At 29.5% G+C, this 17,581-nt stretch overlaps 1 protein-coding gene across 5 annotated transcripts in view; it reads left to right on the top strand.

Moving 5' to 3' along the window:
* LOC143056797 (otoferlin-like) overlaps nucleotides 1-17,581 on the top strand; it is a 162,855-nt gene that overhangs the window by 118,922 nt on the left and 26,352 nt on the right. For 4 of the 5 annotated variants that reach the window (XM_076229988.1, XM_076229964.1, XM_076229968.1 and 1 more), the window contains 6 exons: nucleotides 105-206; nucleotides 2,602-2,736; nucleotides 2,965-3,108; nucleotides 6,771-6,898; nucleotides 12,768-12,938; nucleotides 17,098-17,258. In XM_076229988.1, the coding sequence (XP_076086103.1) occupies nucleotides 105-206; nucleotides 2,602-2,736; nucleotides 2,965-3,108; nucleotides 6,771-6,898; nucleotides 12,768-12,938; nucleotides 17,098-17,258 (841 nt within the window). The remainder of the gene's footprint in view (nucleotides 1-104; nucleotides 207-2,601; nucleotides 2,737-2,964; nucleotides 3,109-6,770; nucleotides 6,899-12,767; nucleotides 12,939-17,097; nucleotides 17,259-17,581) is intronic. The other variant, XM_076229981.1, reaches the window with a different exon arrangement.

Below are 17,581 nucleotides of genomic sequence, written 5' to 3'. Positions count from 1 at the left end.
AAGTAGGCAAGACACTGGGCTCACGAAACCCTTACAAATTTTTAGTTTTACTTTGTAATTGTTTGTTTGGTGTTGTACATAGATGTTGTAATTTTGTGTTTTAGTCTATATCATCTAATGTTGGCATGTTTCTCAACAAAGCATTTGATATGGGTGAGGAGGAGGAGGAAGCAGTACAACTCACAAGGGACAAAGAAATATTTAAGGTAAAAAGTGACAGTGGCGGCCTTTCCAGTGGCATCTTAAAAAAAAACTTTATATTTCAAAGGGAGAACACATTGATTCTATATAACTTGTATGTAGATACCTCATGTTCTGAAGTGTCCATCTGTCATATGTCCACAACCTTGACCTCATTTTCATGTTTTTTTTGTCATGTGAATTTTTCACTTATTTTCTCTCATTATAAGTAATAGGATAACTATATTTGGTATATGGGTTTCTTGCAATGTCTAAATGGACATCAGACAGGGTTAATCTGACCTTGACCTCATTTTATGGATCACGGATCAAGGTGAAAGTTTCATGGTTAGGTCTTTTTCTTAGATACTATAACTATATATGGTGTATGGAATGATTGTAAGTGGTACAGTCAGTCTGGCAGGATCCATCTGACTTTTACCTTTCTTGTACTATAAACAATAGGTCAATAACATTTGGTGTTATGGAATGATTGTCAAGGGTATGTGTCTGTCTAGCCTGTATCATCTGACTTTGACCTCACTTGCATGGGTCATTGGTCAATGTTAAGTTTTTGTGTTTTGGTCTCTTTTTCAAATACTAAATCAATAGGTCATCTTTATTTGTTGTACGGAATAGTTGTAAGATTAACATTTCTTTCTGGTAGCTATTATTTGACCTTGACCTCATTTTCTTGGTTCATTGTTTATCAAAACTTAATGTTAAGTTTTTTATTTTTTTTGCTGATTTTTCAATTACCATAAGCAACAGTTCAACTAAATTTAGTGTAGGGAATAATTTTTATGTGTACATGTCTATCTGATATGATTAATCTGACCATGAACTGAAAGATCTTTGAAAATGTTAAGTTTATGTGATACTTTCAGGAAAATCTTTATCTTTAAGACTTTCAACATAAGTTCAAAAGTTACTAAAGCAGGAGAGATATTTCCACATGTGCACTCTTTTTTAGCATGCATTTTGGATTTATGATTCATTAATTATAAATATTGCTTTGCAGTTAAATAGCTTTAAATCAGGATTTTTAGTTTGTGTGGCTCAAAAGGCTATTAGTTATAGACATATACCGTACCTTCCTGACCTATCAATATACCTTATATGAGAGATTATATCTGCATTGAAATAAATAAAATGAAAAGTACAGCTTCTTTTAGATTATTGCTTGGAAATGTTTTTTTCACAGAATCTTAAGGACAATAGACGATTTTAGTCCAAACACTTATGTTGGACCACAATAGTTTATACTTTATATTGGTCAATATAAACCACATTCAATATGAATAATATTTTTGAAACGTCTGTTTATAGAATGATACCATTATATTTGTAAAAGATCTTTTTGCTTGAAACTAGTTGCAGAATAACCATAGATGGGGTCTATTCAAATGCTAATTTTTACAATTTCCAGAGCTTTCTAAATATTTTAGCCAAAGTTTTACTTCATAGAAACCAGAAATATCCTGAATCATGCATGTATTACTTTTCTACAGGCCAATTTCAACAAGTGTTTAAAGTCTTGTAATAAAATACCACCCTTCAAAAATCAGCCACTTCTATAAATAGACCCTGATTTTCCAGAAATCTTAAATAAGTATACTCTGAAGTGCATTAATTCTCAATTCTAATATGACGTTCTTCTTTAGCTTTGGGTACAAAGCCATGTTCTAATTCCAATAGAACATGGGCTGCACGTGATTGACGTCACAATTGAAATTGCAACGTCAGATGAATTTTGAACAACGCCAGAGATCAAAATGGACATTTTTGTTGGTGTTGCTCGCTAGGCAACTAAATAAAAACATTCTAAAAGTAAGTTTAAATGTTTCTGTTCTTTTTTTATTGATAAACTGTTGATTTTTCTATAACGTTTTTGTTCATGAAATCAAAATGGCGACATTTCGAGCGTCTACTATAGGTCCGCTTCGAAGTACAAAAGTTCAAAATATTCTTATTAGAATCGAAATAATTCTATCATGCCATGCTCTATGCTCATTTTAACATGGGTAGGCATTATATTTGTAAACATTTAATACCTCGCTAACGCTTGGTATTAAGATATTAACAAATATAATGCCTACCCATGTTAAAATAAGCATAGAGCATGGCATGAAAGAATTATTTCTTAAGTTTTAATGCAAACTCATGGACAATTAAATTTTGGCTTATAATAGTCTAAATATTTCTGTGCATTAGTTGGTTAGTATAAGTAAACACTGACATTAAAAGCACTAATAAGTATTTGTGTCAAGAAAAGGCTAATTTTACATACAGATTGTGTTAGGAATGGGATTTTAGACAGTAATAGCTCTGTTGAATTCTTAAGTAATTTAATAAATTCTCTATTAATGATATAAATAAATGGAATACATTTGCCTCATTTATGATATTTTACTTATTTAGGTTTATCCATATGAATTAGAAAGTGTGCCAGAATTCAATGGCTTTACTGATTGGCTGCATACTTTTGATTTATATCGTGGTAAAAATACAGGATCTGCAGATGATGATGAAAGTCGAATTGTTGGAAAATTTAAGGTAAATCCATGCTTACCTTACTTCAGGTTTTTCTAGAATCATGACAAACATGACAAAAGTTATTTTTTTACTGCTGTAACTAATCATAATTTCCTATAAAAATGATTATTGTAAAAATCTTTTGATTTTGTCTTCTAATTTTTTGTAGATATATATATGAACAATTATATCAAATAAAAAGAAAATTTGATTGTTATAATATACTGGCTTTATCCTTCTTTTTCCAAGGGATCACTTAAGATTTACAAGATACCACTGCCTGATGACATAGAGGACACTGCAGTAGGGGGAGGTAACCCACAACTAGGATTGTTCCAGGGATTACCGGGTAATGAACCAATCAAAGTTCTAGTCAGAGTTTATGTTGTCAAGGTAAGCTGCTTATATAAACCAATCAAAGTTCTAGTCAGAGTTTATGTTGTCAAGGTAAGCTGGTGAACCAATCAAAGTTCTAGTCAGAGTTTATGTTGTCATGGTAAGCTGCTTATATAGGAACGTCTTTTCTGTAAATACCTGTGGTACACTCTCCTTCAAATGATGAGAGTTTTAAGCAGTTCTTTGTGTTTTCTTGAGGATAAGTACAGTATTGCTTGATCTAATATGAAATTTAATCACCAGGATCTTAGAATACTTTGACAACATTTACTATTAAAAAATGGAGGCCTTTCATAATCTGAAACATTTTGAAACAGTTAAATTTGCCATGAGCCAATCAAAAAATTATTGACAGCGTTTTAGATCATTACATACAGAATAGGTTGTTTATATTCATATTCATATAAATGAGTTATTTGTCTTTTAAAGAATTTTTCATTTGTTAATGATAACTGAAGTTTGTTCTTTGCAACTTATGTAGACTTGGGTTGTAAAGAGCTTGACACTTGTTTATTGATTAATTTAAGATCAAGGTATCCATTTTGTATCTATATCTCCTACTAAACCCCTTATGAGAATTTATCTAATCAATTTCAGAATCTTAACCATATAATATAATAGTCCACTTCCTATTATGTTTTTAATCTATATTGTATTTGGGCATTTTCCATAGACAATCATGGATTTTGCAAAGGGCAAGGAAAGGACTTATTTGGTGAGCCTTGGATAAGGACTTCTTGTTTTGTTGTTGGGTGTTTTGTTCTCATTGACAAAACCCGCTTATTTCCTATAATTAAGATGAACTTTGAATTTTTGTCAAGCCTTCGACTTTAGTCGAAAAAGCGGGACTAAGCAATCCTTAATTCCGTCGGCGGCGTCGGCGTCCACAAATATTCACTCTGTGGTTAAAGTTTTTGAAATTTTAATAACTTTTTTAAACTATACTGGATTTCTACCGAAACTTGGTGAGAAGCTTGTTTATGATCATAAGATAGTATCCAGAAGTAAATTTCGTGAAAAGAAAATTCCATTTTTTCCGTATTTTACTTATAAATGGACTTAGTTTTTTCTGCAGGGAAACATTACATTCACTCTGCGGTTAAAGTTTTTAGAATTTTAATAACTTTCTTAAACTATCCTTGGTTTGTACCAAACTTGGACAGAAACTTATTTATGATCATAAGATAGTGTCCAGAAGTAAATTTTGTAAAAAGATAACTCCATTTTTTCTGTATTATACTTTTAAATGGACTTAGATTTTCTTCCAGTTAACATTACATACAGTCTGCAGTTAAAGTTTTCAAAACATTTATTAGACTCATGAAGTATCCTAGATTTTTACCAAACTTGGACAGAAGCTTCTTACAATCATAAGATAATATCAAGAGGAATATTTCTATTGATTTTTTTCCTCATTTTTGTTGAGCCTACAATTTACAGCAAAAGTAGGCAAGACACTGGGTTTCGCGGAACACTTACAAATTTTTCATCATAGTTAACATGGAAATTTCATATTTCTACTCAATAAATTATGATTGACAAAAATCATTTCAAATTTCCACAGAAAGTCATTAATTAGCCTTAACAAATCCAGATATATTACAGATTACTTTGCATTTTCAAATTTTTTTTGTAAGTACAGTGTAACTTGCCTAATCCAATACCTGAGTTTTCTAATATCCTGCTTTAACCGACACATTTTCATAGCCCCAAAATATGGTTATCCTTGTATCCTTGCAGAAAAAACCTGAGTGTTCTGACAACCTGCTTAATCCAACATTTTTTTCTGGTCCCCCCAGTGTGTCAGATAAGACAGGTTACACTGTAGTATCATTTTGAGTTGGTTTTTTGTGACTAAAGGAGTACTAGTATCTTTTCCTGTTGGGGTTGCTCCAATGGAAAGTTGCATTCAGCTTTGTCAGATTATCATCATAAGTAAGCCAAAGATAATTGCATACAATAAAAAATGAATAGAGTTAAAAGACTTTTTATTTAATTGATGTCATGAGTTCTTGTTGCAATTTTAAAAATTTGAGTTATTTCCCCTTGTCCATAGTGTGAATTTTTAAAGTTAGTTTGAACACTATGAATATAGAGTTGTCTTTCTTAGTCTATAATTTGCTTGAATTTGTCTGTCTGACACACAATACATGCAACAATTTATTGTCATTTTGAAATTACCTATATTGTAAACTTTTGTAATTACATTGTATAAATTTTTTATTGCAATGTGACTGATTTTTTTTTAAATACACCTTATTGGTTTCTCTGTGGATCTTTTCACCAACATTGGGGTTCTTATATATAGATTGTTTGATAATAATCTACCTCACAACTTAATTTAGATATGAAATAGTTAAACAAATGATAAAATTCAGATATTGATGGGTTTTTATTTCTAATTTGTTCATTTTTTTTCAAATATCTTTCAAAACATATATAATATACATGATGAATATTGAAGAGTAAAGCTAAGGTACTGCCAACTGTCTTGATTGTCCTATCAGATGTACTAATTTGGGATCTGAGATGAAAATATTCTAGAAGCATGTATAGCAGCAACAGAAGCCTTATTCCATCTTTTCCTACAAATTTTCAAATCTTCCAACTTTAATAAAACTGGGCATTTTAATGTCATTTAAGTAACAATATTGTCGGTCTGAAATTATGTAACAAAATATAAAGCTGGAGATATTAATATATAGAATTGTCTCATTATAACAGCCATGGTCTTGTGGTACCAACCCTACCCCAAGCTCCCACACTTAAAATAAAAAATTGGTGTTTTTTTTTCCCCACTTAGAAAGCTTCATTTAGGATTGGAAAATAAGGCTGATCATTGCAGAGCCAAAATAATGTGTGCATGTAGGATGAAATATCCTCCTGCGGACTTAAATTGGCTTAACTTGTTATTCTAGTACAAAGCATTTATATTTAATACCTTTTAAATTTCCTTTTTTAAATTTAAACTATAAATTAAGATTTTCCTGTTTTCGGTGGTTTTGATGTCCTGGGACCATATGTTTAGGATGATAATAAATATTTAGTTTCTTTGTCTTTAAAAAAAACTTTAAAATAAAGGATATTTAGGTACATCTGTACATACAGCTGTATATAACACTGATTTATAATAAATCTCATATTATAGTATCATTTTCTCCTCCACAGCTGTAAACTAACATATTAAATTGACAATTTCCCTACTATTTGTTTAAAGATCTGTCAAATTAAATACTCTATTTAACTATATCAGGTTTTAATTGGCATCATATGAGAAGTTTTAAAAAATATTTACATTGAATACTGTTATTTATATGGTTATAAAAAGACAATTATTTGTGTGCTTTAAGGATTAATATATTGTTTTATGTATTCTATTTTTGTGTATTAGGTCTAATGTATTTGATAACATTAACTTATATTTGGAAAATTTAAACTTATGATATATGAAAAAAATATATCGAATGATGAAGTAATGTAGAATATTTCATAAAATGTGATGGAGAAGAATGGAAAAATATGTGTGGATATTATACCTTACTAATCTGTAACGTATTATGTGGTCATTGCTAAAATAATTTTTTTACGGAGGACCAGATTAAATTTGAATGCCTAGTGGAAGGGATTTTTTTGTTTATCACAATAGTTTTAATTTGTAGGCAACGGAACTACATCCAGCTGATATAAATGGAAAAGCTGATCCGTATCTTGTTATCCGACTTGGAAATAACACGGTCAACGATAAGGAAAACTATATCTCAAAACAACTTAATCCCGTCTTTGGCAAGTAAGTACACTCAAATCATATTCAAGTATATGTTTGTCGTAAAAGTTTATTTCTGCTGTTAATGGTAGCTTGTTGAATACATGCTAAATATGTCTTTTTTTTTCAGAATATTTCAGGAATGAAATTTTTAATGTTTCAGTTATCTAGAGACTATATTTTGATTTCACTATATTGTTTTTAATTTATTGATTGTTGATATTATCATCTTTTGTGTGTAAGTTCTAAGTCCAAAAATTCAAATAACATATATATTTTTTTAGCCTGAACCTGCTTTTCATAGACTTTATTGGAAAGGAATTTAGAGATGTTTTCTTAAAGTTATCTAGAAACCCTATTTTTCAAATAAAAATCTTTCACTATAGTATGGTTATTTTTTTTACATATGATGCCATCTTATTTGTGATTAGATTTCAGTGCAGAAAAATACTGCAGATACTTTTTAAGAGTTTTGTTTCCTGAACTAAAGTGAATAAGTACATCCACTTGATATAAAAATCTTTCAAAAGTAAAAAAAAAAGTGTTTAAACTCATGAGCAATTTGGTAATAAAAACAAACATTGTTTTGAGAAAAATATTGCTTCTTTTTTTTCATTTTTACAACATAAATACCTTGTTTAATTGTATTGTTATCTTCTTATATATTTTTCACTGGAATAAATTGCATTCTAAATTTAAAGAAACCTGGCTACATTGGTCACATTTTCTCTACTTACTTAGTAATTTTAATTTAATTAATTACATTTACACTATAAAGAAGTTTAAACCTATCAAACTATTTCCCATGACTACAAAACTCTGTCCATATGGAAATAATAAATGAACACTTCAACTTGTAAAGTGGGACCTGTTGTGGTCTGATGTGCCTCATTTCTCATAATTAATTTATAAATTAATTTGTAGTGGACACTGAATATAAGAATGACTATGTATAATTTTAATGAGGCATTTGATTGACAGATCTCTTTGAAGACAAATATTTTCTTAAGAATTCTTGATTGTCAATGGTATTTGTATGTTCAACCCACTTTTGCACTATTACAGATTTCTGCATAAATTTTATAGTGCTGTGGAAACCAAAAATAATTTTAAGGCTTTCCATAACCAGTTTGATTTTATTTTATTTTATTTTCATTTTATTTTTTATTTTTGCATTTCCTTTATTGAAAATACTTATTTAGCCTCTATGAATTATTTGAGAATTTACTTTTTAAAGAGAGAAAGCAATGAGTCTTAATTTTCCCAAATTACTGCATAAATCTAGGTGGTGCATGTATAACTAAATTCATTATATAAAACACTATGCATGGTCATTTTCAAAATTCTATATAATTTATTTTGAAATTTGAGTCAGAACTATAGCAGCAATAAAATAGAAAACATGAAGAAAATACTGCATAATCTCTGTACATGTAAAAATGAAGCACACAAAAAAATGTCCAAGTTGTTTTAGCAATGATTAATCTGACCGTGTAGGAACTTCATGGGTAGTCAGGGTTGTTAAAAACGACCCTTGTAAGCAATAGTTAATCTACCAGTATAGTTGTAAAGAAAAGAATACAGTATCATTGTATTCATCCCTATCTTTTATTCCTTTTCTCACATTTTTTTTTACTTATAACATTATATCTTTACCAATCTTCACTATACAGAAAACTTATTCACAACAGCATGTATATATTGAAAAATGCCAAAATTGTATATTTTTTTAAGGAAAGATAATTTGTTAGTATTTATAAAAAAAATATATTTGATTTTTTTTTGATTTTTTTTGGGGGGGGGGTTAGATTCATCTAATATGTGAATAAATACAAAAAATTCAGACCAACAGATATTTTTATTTATTTTTTTTTTTGCTTGTTAACATGAAAGGATGATTAGGCTTGATATAAAAATATTAAAATCACAAATTAAATGAACACTTTAGTATTTCTAATTATACATTTTAGTCTATGATTTTCATATTGCAGCACAGACTTAGGTCTTATACAACTGAACTGGCGAATTTTAAAATATAAAAGTTAATGTCTAGATTTTTTTCCTTATTATTTTTTCCCTTTTCTTTGATCAAAGAACAACATCTTGGTGACTTTCAAAGGCCACTAACAACTTTCAACAGATGCTGGGAAATTTTGATAATAAATGAGAAAACTTTAACAATGTTGTTTTAAGAGTTAAATAAATATTGATGTACAGATAGTAAGATGGAGTAGTACAAGTGGTGGTACCCACAGGTGGGGCTTGTTTATTTCTAGATTCTTTGACTTCATCAGAAAACACACTGTAGGAATGTTCAACAGTTTTTTCACCCTGTTGAATATTTTTTTTAAAGACATTTAGATGTAAAGATTTCTTATTTTAGAAAACTTAAAAGAACTTTGGAATTTTAATAAAATGAAAACTAGAACGAACAGCCTCTTTTTTTCTCTCATTTTCAGATTGGCATTAAAATGTCACTAGCATTATTATTTGTAATTGTTAGAATTATTTGAATTTTCTGGTTTTTATCTAAAACAAAGCAGGATAATTATTTTCTACAGTATCATCATCAGTTTTTTAAATTTATCTTTCTTTCATTCTCATATATCATGTATATATTTGTTTAATATGAAAATTTAAATTATCAGTAACTATATTGCCTTATATTTGAGTAAAAAAATCCAATATATATATATATACTGGTATATGAATATGTAATTTAGGAAAATAAAATAATATTTAATCATGTATCTTTTTTAATTATGGAATATGGATATATTCTTACATCATTTACAAAAAATAATGAATAAAAGAAAAGATAATTGAACTGTTTTGTAAATATAGAGAATTTTTTCCTGATTTTGCATTTTTCGTTGATAACTACGTCATAGTTGGCTAGTTTGTATGACTGTGATAATGAATTAATTTATTTGATATGATAATATCCTGTATTTCATATTATTTACAATTTGTCTACGGCTTATTTGATTTCAGTTTTCTCAAATGACGGAAATTAAGCAGATACGATAGCATTTACATATAAATAATCCACACTAATTGTTTAAAAATAGAATAAACATTACTAATTGAAATAAATACTTTTGTCATGAAAATCAGTTTAGTCGCTAGATTTTGATATTGTCATAATTCTTTTTAATATTTAAATATATTTTTTATTTTTCATTTTAGTCCTTATAAGATTATACTATCAGTGGCATTTTTACGAGATTGGTAAACTAATACCTATCTATTGTACTTTTACGAATATTAATGGCTTTTGGTTGCAACAATAGGTCTATTTATCAGAATGTTTTATCTTAAATGCACATGAATTAGCATTATTCTAATGCATGTTAATAAAACACAATGAAGAGACAGTTTAATTATTTTCATGTCTATAAACCATGTTGTAAAAAACAATACCAAATTCTTCTGCTTATTCTAAATGTGAACTCAACAATGAATATACAACTCCGATAGCAAAATATAACAAAACCACATAACTTTCTGTAAAAGTCGAAGTTCTTCTGTCTTCTCAACTGTAATATTAAATTTGACCTTTTAAAAAAGGTTATGTCTACCATAAGCTCTGCCTTTTATGGTTTACGAAATTTAAAACGGTTATTTAATATTCAAATTTTCAAACTTCTTGGCCAAAAAATGACGGTAGTGACAATGGCAGCAGCGAAGTATAAAACGAGTAATGATCTATGCTGTGTAGATATCAGAGGTCATTATAAAATAAGGATTATATTCTACTAAATCCTGAAGTACACCTGGTAATATCACGCTATATTACGCTCAATTTAACAGAATCTTTATCTTTAATATCTCCATCATTTAGAAATTAAACTGAATTAAACACAATACTTGAAACTTAAGTATCCTCAAATTATTCCATTCTCATATAAATATTTATTTTGGAATTTACATCCTTTTAAAGAATTATTTACAAAATCATCATTATCATTCTGATTGCAAATATTAAATCTAAATCAATTAAGTTTGAATTATTAACAAATTCATTAATATATGTAGTATTTTCATGATTTCTATTAAACATATCTGGGTATTTCCATTTTTATTTGACCTGTTTTCTAATTTATTGATATAAAAAATCTTGCATCTCATAACTTTGGAATTCCTTTCATTTTTCCTTTCAGGATTTGAAAAAATACAGGCTTGACCAAAACATTAATTTTTCATGGTTTCACGACTTTCAAAGTAGTTATCTCGTATAACAGTTGGTGAAAAATTAAATGATTAAAATAGTTTACATTGTTTGCCTCCTCTTAATAATTTAAGACTGCAAAAGAATATTTCAGGAATTTTTATCAAAATTGCAACAAAAATCTGAGGTAGATTTTTAACTTTCCTTATTTTCATAAAAATTTGTATAATATTACGTCAATGTAAAAAAGAAACTGTAGCCTTAAATTGATCTGGTAGCTTGATACAACTTGAAGTAAGATTATTAGCTCCCAACAATTAAGTATTAATATTCTATATTCTAACAAAGTGGTTTAAAAAATATCTTATCCCTTCAACACTTAGGCTTTGTAGTGTATATTCTATCAGAGAGGATTAAAAATCATCCTTGTATATAACATGATACAGGACAATCCAACAGAGCTACTCATATCAGTATCATACAAATATTTTTTATATCTACTTTGAACAAATAATTTTGGTCATGTATGCACCTCATCTGATATAAAAGTATCATATATATTAGAGACATTGAATTGATATGCATCATATATGACATGGTTGCGATGGGTTAAATATTTTTTTCCCTTTGTCATTCTGTAAGTGTTTTTGTTTAAAAAAAAATTTCATCATATTTTTAACACTTGGATTGTATCTTCATTTCTTGGTACATACCTTACAAATTTAAGTCAGTGTCTCTCTAAATGAATTCAGAGTTTGATTGGTTTTACACTAGTAATTTTGGGGCCCTTTATAGCTTGTGCGCCAGGGCTCTGTGTTGAAGGCCGTACATTGACCTATAATGGTTTACTTTTATAAATTGTTATTTGGATGGAGAGTTGTCTCATTGGCACTCACACCACATCTTCCTATATCTAATTATGATGATTTTGGTGAGAGAAAAAAAATGATAATGGGGAACCATATTTGGTAGCTGGTCAAATTTGACAAATTTGTTTCCAATGGTTATCAACAGATCCTACTGAATTTACACTTTTCAAAACAACAATCAGTCAGAGTTCTTGGGAAAAAAAACATTTTTTATGGCAGAAAACCCATAAAAATACAACATTTTTATACACTCACTTAAAGAGTAGGTGGTATACTGCCATGACCTCTTCCATCTGTTCATTTGTCTGTCAGTCTGTTTGTTTGTCTGTCAGTCTGTTTGTTTGTCTATCAATATATTCATGGAATAGCTCTGATAAAATATGTCCATACATTGAGTCACATAGTTACTCTGCTTCAAAATTAAGGATTGATATGATATTTGGTCTTTAACTATATAATGGCAAGAAGTACTGTGAACAATTTTCAAGAGCTACCTGTCAGTTACTGCCTGTTTGATGTTACTTTAAATTTTGACAATACCAACTAAGCATGGTATCCTTTAAAGTCTAACAATGAGTGGGGTATAGTTGGCTCTACATGGCATGCAATAAGTTGTAAGTCTTATGAGAAAAAATACGAACTGAAGATAAGGTAGTTCTTTTGGTATGTGGACTTTTATCTTTTTATTAATATAAACTAGATTAATCAAGCATGAGGTGTGTTAGTCTACTCAATAATCTTCTTTTGTAAATTGTAATTTGTTTAACTAAATTAATTCATTTTTCTCTGAAAATAAACAACCTTGAATAGAAGTTATTTCCCTTTGACTTACCATACAAATGATATTTTTCAGATGTTTTGAAATGGAATCAACTTTTCCTATGGAATCATTCCTTACTGTGCAAGTCTACGATTGGGATTTGGTTGGCATGGATGACTTGATTGGTGAAACCAAAATTGACCTTGAAAACAGATATTACAGTCGACATAGGGCCACTTGTGGCATTTCAAATAAATTTGAACTGTAAGTTTCATACATTTAACGATTAGTCATGTTTTGTATTTATTGGTTTCAGAATTGTACTAAGTTTGATATAAAATATATATAAAAAAACATTGAAATATGTTTTGGTTTGTGCAATAGTAGTGTTCTCTTTTCATTTGGTGGAGATGCCATGGGGTGACTTGTGTATATAGAACAATTGTCGTCCCGTGACTTTGTCTGTCCAACATTAAACCTTTTTTAAACTGAAACGTCTTGTTGGCTGTGTGATATGTATAAATACATGTATCTAGCAAAGTCTGGTTGGCATATGAATCTTTAATCTGATCCTAGATATGGGTAGAGTGCCATACTCTTTCCTCTTTCAGAAACCCTTGCATCTATTTTCTGAAGGGTTGGTAATTGGTCTGTTTCAAAGTAAAATGTCATCATTCCTACAACAACAACCTTTTTTTATACATTTGCAATTTTTCTTCTGCCCTTCATTTTAGTTGACATACCTTGCAGAACTTACTTACAGTATCATTGTTAATTTGTTCTCATTATGAAGATGCATGATATTTTTGCCTTTGGATGTAAGCAAGCAACAATTAATCAATCAATTCATTGGTAAAAAAGCTGGTTGTGTCTGCCATTTCCAAGTCTGCTTTATTTGAGTTTCTATTAACCTAGTTCGGATTTATAAATTTTAATTTTGAAACTTGTTATATTGTTCATAATTTTACTTAAAAGATGTTCCCTCCTCATTTTTCAAAATAACATGTGTTTTTAAAGACTGTTATAAATTGATATAGTTTATAAATAAAGGAACTTTAAAAGCAGAACCTCCACCATTTTTCACTTCTTTGGCATAAATAAAATAACTTTCCAATTGATAATTTCTAATTCACGATAGTCCTGAAAGACTGGAGGGATGATGATATCATGGTCCTTGATTAGTTCAATGATTTTGTTGACAATCTCAAATTAAAGATGGCTGCTGCAGTGGAACATAGTGATGGGAAATCTACGATAAAGTGTTCATTAACCTGCATGTAGCTAACTTTAATTGTAATTTTTGAATAGATAAACTTTAATATTCCATTAATTGTGAATATTGATTTCTGTTAGAGAGATAAAAAGTGACAGACCAATATTGACTTTTTTTAATCCATATTGTATAAGGGTGTGGTTGATTGATTCCCTAATGACACTGTGAGGTATGCCACAATTATCTATAAGTACATATTATAGAATTTAACATGAATAAGTGACATTTTAACATTTCCCATTGTGTTTTTTTTTTTTTTTTTATTAATTGATGAAGATATTGATATTGACTTTCAGACAAACAATTCCTGTGACAAATTATTTATCTTTCCTCCACGGTCCGTACCAAGCACAAATTGTACAAGAAAATGGGTTTGAATAATTTGGAAGTCGGGATAATCTGAAATGGCTATTTGTTATATAACAGAAATGATAGTAATTTTTTCCTGTGTATAGATGTATTGTCTAAGCCTTGATTGTTTTAGTGATTTATGCATTACAAGGATAGCTAACAATGCGGGACAATACCACTGGGACAACATGGCGTTTTAGATTGCAGGAGATTTAATTAACTAAATCCATCACCAAGCAATTGTAGTGATTAATATTTTAAAATTTTCAGGAAATAATATTTTCTATAAAATAACAATTGATGGGTCACTATAGGAAACTGTCTGCTCCTGTCTCTGTTTCTATTTACTTAATAACGCTTACATTAGAGTGTTCCTTTGAAGTGGAGTTTTTACAAAGATTTCACCTCATTGATGTCAAAAGTTTGTATTGTACTTTATGTAAATACTCAGAAATGTTCATCCCTACATTGTTTGTTCACACAGTTACAGCCATTTGTTGTAGTTACAAAAAATCCCCAGCAAGCTTCTGTAAGTTTCCTGTTGATATGAAGTTAAACATCACATGTATATAAAGTAATAATAAACACAATCATAGTTCCAGAGGTTTTAACCTCACAGCTCATGGCTTTCCACAGCAGAAGCGTTTGTAATGATAACTTTAACAATAAATATATATTACCTCACAATGTTATAAACTATAGTTGTCAATAATGTAAAGCAATGTAAAGAAAAAAAAAGAACAAGTAAAAAACATCTCATAAGAGATTCGTTCTAGCAGTAAGATATTTGAGTTTGAAAATGGGAGTCTAAATTTTGTGAGCCTATTTCTGGAATGGATTTTTTCTTGATACAATATATCCAAAGTGATTCTTTGACTTTTCTATACATTTATTCTTCATTTCTATTTCTTGACAGCTACCGAGAATTCATCTTTTTATGTGTCCATTACAATTAAAAAATTATCTACTACAGAGTTCTCAATTTTTGTAAAGTTTTAGGAAAGATGTGTTGGTATGCTAGAACTGTTTGTGTTTAGATGTTTTATTTTTTCTCTATTTTTCTTTTCTCTACCCTTTTGTTTTAGTTCCCTTTTGGTATAATTTAAATTTGATATATTTTAAGCCATTTATCTAATATTGAACATTTGTACCAAGTTTCAAGTTGTTGTGCCAACAAACGACCTAGAATTAAACTTGAACCTATCCTAAACCAGTACTTTAAATTGATACAAGAATGAAGGGACTGACGGACAAACAGACAAGAAAACATAATGCCCTTCTTTTTTTGTTGGCAGGATTCGATTTCACATTTAAAAAAGTGTCACTGGACATCAATTACACCAAAATCCACTAGTAAGCTTACATAAGTAAAAATCATTGCATATAAATGACTTACTTCCGATATAAAACTTGCACTTTTTTACCAGTTATGGATATCAATTATAAAGGAAACAGTATTTTTGTTTTTGTGTGGCGGAAATGATTTTTCTCCATTCATTTTAGAAGAGAACATTACTATGTCTATAGCCTGAGCTAATTTCCTGTAGCATATTGCCGTACAGTGCTTGCTATCTATGACTCCTGACAACCATTTGATACAAAAAATCCATACATCGTGAACGACAGGAAGTTCTGCTCGTCTTAATGTGCAATATCTGGAAATAAAAAGATAAATATTAGAATGGTCCTAAACATTCAGCCGTGATTGAAAGGTGCAACATGAAATACGGACAAAGACAAATATTGGATGTGTATTCATGCAAACTAACTAACGGAAAGGAAATGAATTGTTGTTAAGATTAATGCCGTTTGACTGTTCTTTCATAGATTTGTTTTGTAATTATCAAGAAAGCCAAGTAAATCACCAAGATGGATTTATCACTTTCTGAGGCTTTTAACTCACCTGAATTAAATTGTTCCATCATCCAGATTAAATATAACAATGTACATGTAAACCATTTTAACTTTTACTGTCTGCCGTTATAAGTTATTGTTTTCTCTATGTTGGTCTCTCGTTTGTCATAGTTCATGTTGAAAGAGATACAGGATTTATATGGGGATGTAGGCATTTGTGAAGATTAAGTGTATCAGAATCATTTGGCACTGCATCGAAAAAAATACATGTGATTAATTTTGTTTTTTAACAACTAGAATATAAGCTGTGCATTTGTGTATGAGCTATAAGCTCTATATCTTTGCTTGATTATATTTTTAACAAATATGCTTCCTTTGAGAATTGAACTTAGTAGATTCATGTCATTTAAAGTCAGATTAATAGTGGTCTCATTGGCAATCATATCTCCTAATTATTGTAATTGCGATATTATCCTTGATCTCATAACATCTTAGCCTAACTATCATCTAGTCATAGAATTATAGTCTTATTATCCCCTGTCTAATAACCTGATAATGAAATCTGTGGCCTAGTGATACAAGTAAATCATCTATAGTGATCAAATAGCCTATCAACACTGAGTTTGTGAGTTTGACTCAAACAAGTGGCATTACTTACTTGACTTATCTTATTTGACTAAGAATCTAAAAAAAACTAGCCCCAATGTTTAGTCAAGAGTGCTGAAAATGGCCTTAAACATGTACAGTTAATCTAACAATAAATGATAACTTTGAAGCTCAATCAATTTGTTTTATGAAAATGTATACCAGTATAGCAACAATATGATTGAAGGGGTTAGATATGATGAGGTTGTCCATCTGTGTGTCAGTTTGTTGTTAAGTGCAAGACATATCCCATTACTCTGTCTCCTTTTATGTACTATTCCATATCTTTGTGTTTTACAGAGCTGGATACAATGCCTGGAGAGATCCTATGAAGCCTACCCAGGCATTAGCCAAGCTATGTAAGGATGGTAAAATAGATGGTCCCCATTACCAGCCAGGGAAAGTCAGAGTGGCTAATCGTATCTTTACACAGCCTCTTGTGGCAAATGATGAGGAGGATGGTAAGGATTTTATTATCATTTATTTTTGTGGGTATCAATTTTGGTGGTTTGAAGAAAACTTACATAATAGTTGATTTTTGATTTCCTGGTGTTTGTAAAGTCTGAACTCATTCCTATAGAAAATTTATAATTCATTAAACATTTAAATTTGTGGTTCTCCTGTACCCACACAATCCACTAAAACTAGTATCCAACTAATATTGAATCCACAGTATTATCTAATTCATAGGTTACAGAAATGTTGGTCACAAATTTTTAGATTACAAGGCTAACACAGTACAATCAACTTTATACAATCATTGGTTTGAGTGAATTATGTTTTA

This window comes from Mytilus galloprovincialis, chromosome 1, assembly GCF_965363235.1.
Source record: "Mytilus galloprovincialis chromosome 1, xbMytGall1.hap1.1, whole genome shotgun sequence".
Lineage (NCBI taxonomy): Eukaryota > Metazoa > Mollusca > Bivalvia > Mytilida > Mytilidae > Mytilus > Mytilus galloprovincialis.
The sequence above is the reverse complement of the archived record's forward strand: the minus strand, read 5'-3'. Positions and strand labels throughout refer to the sequence as shown.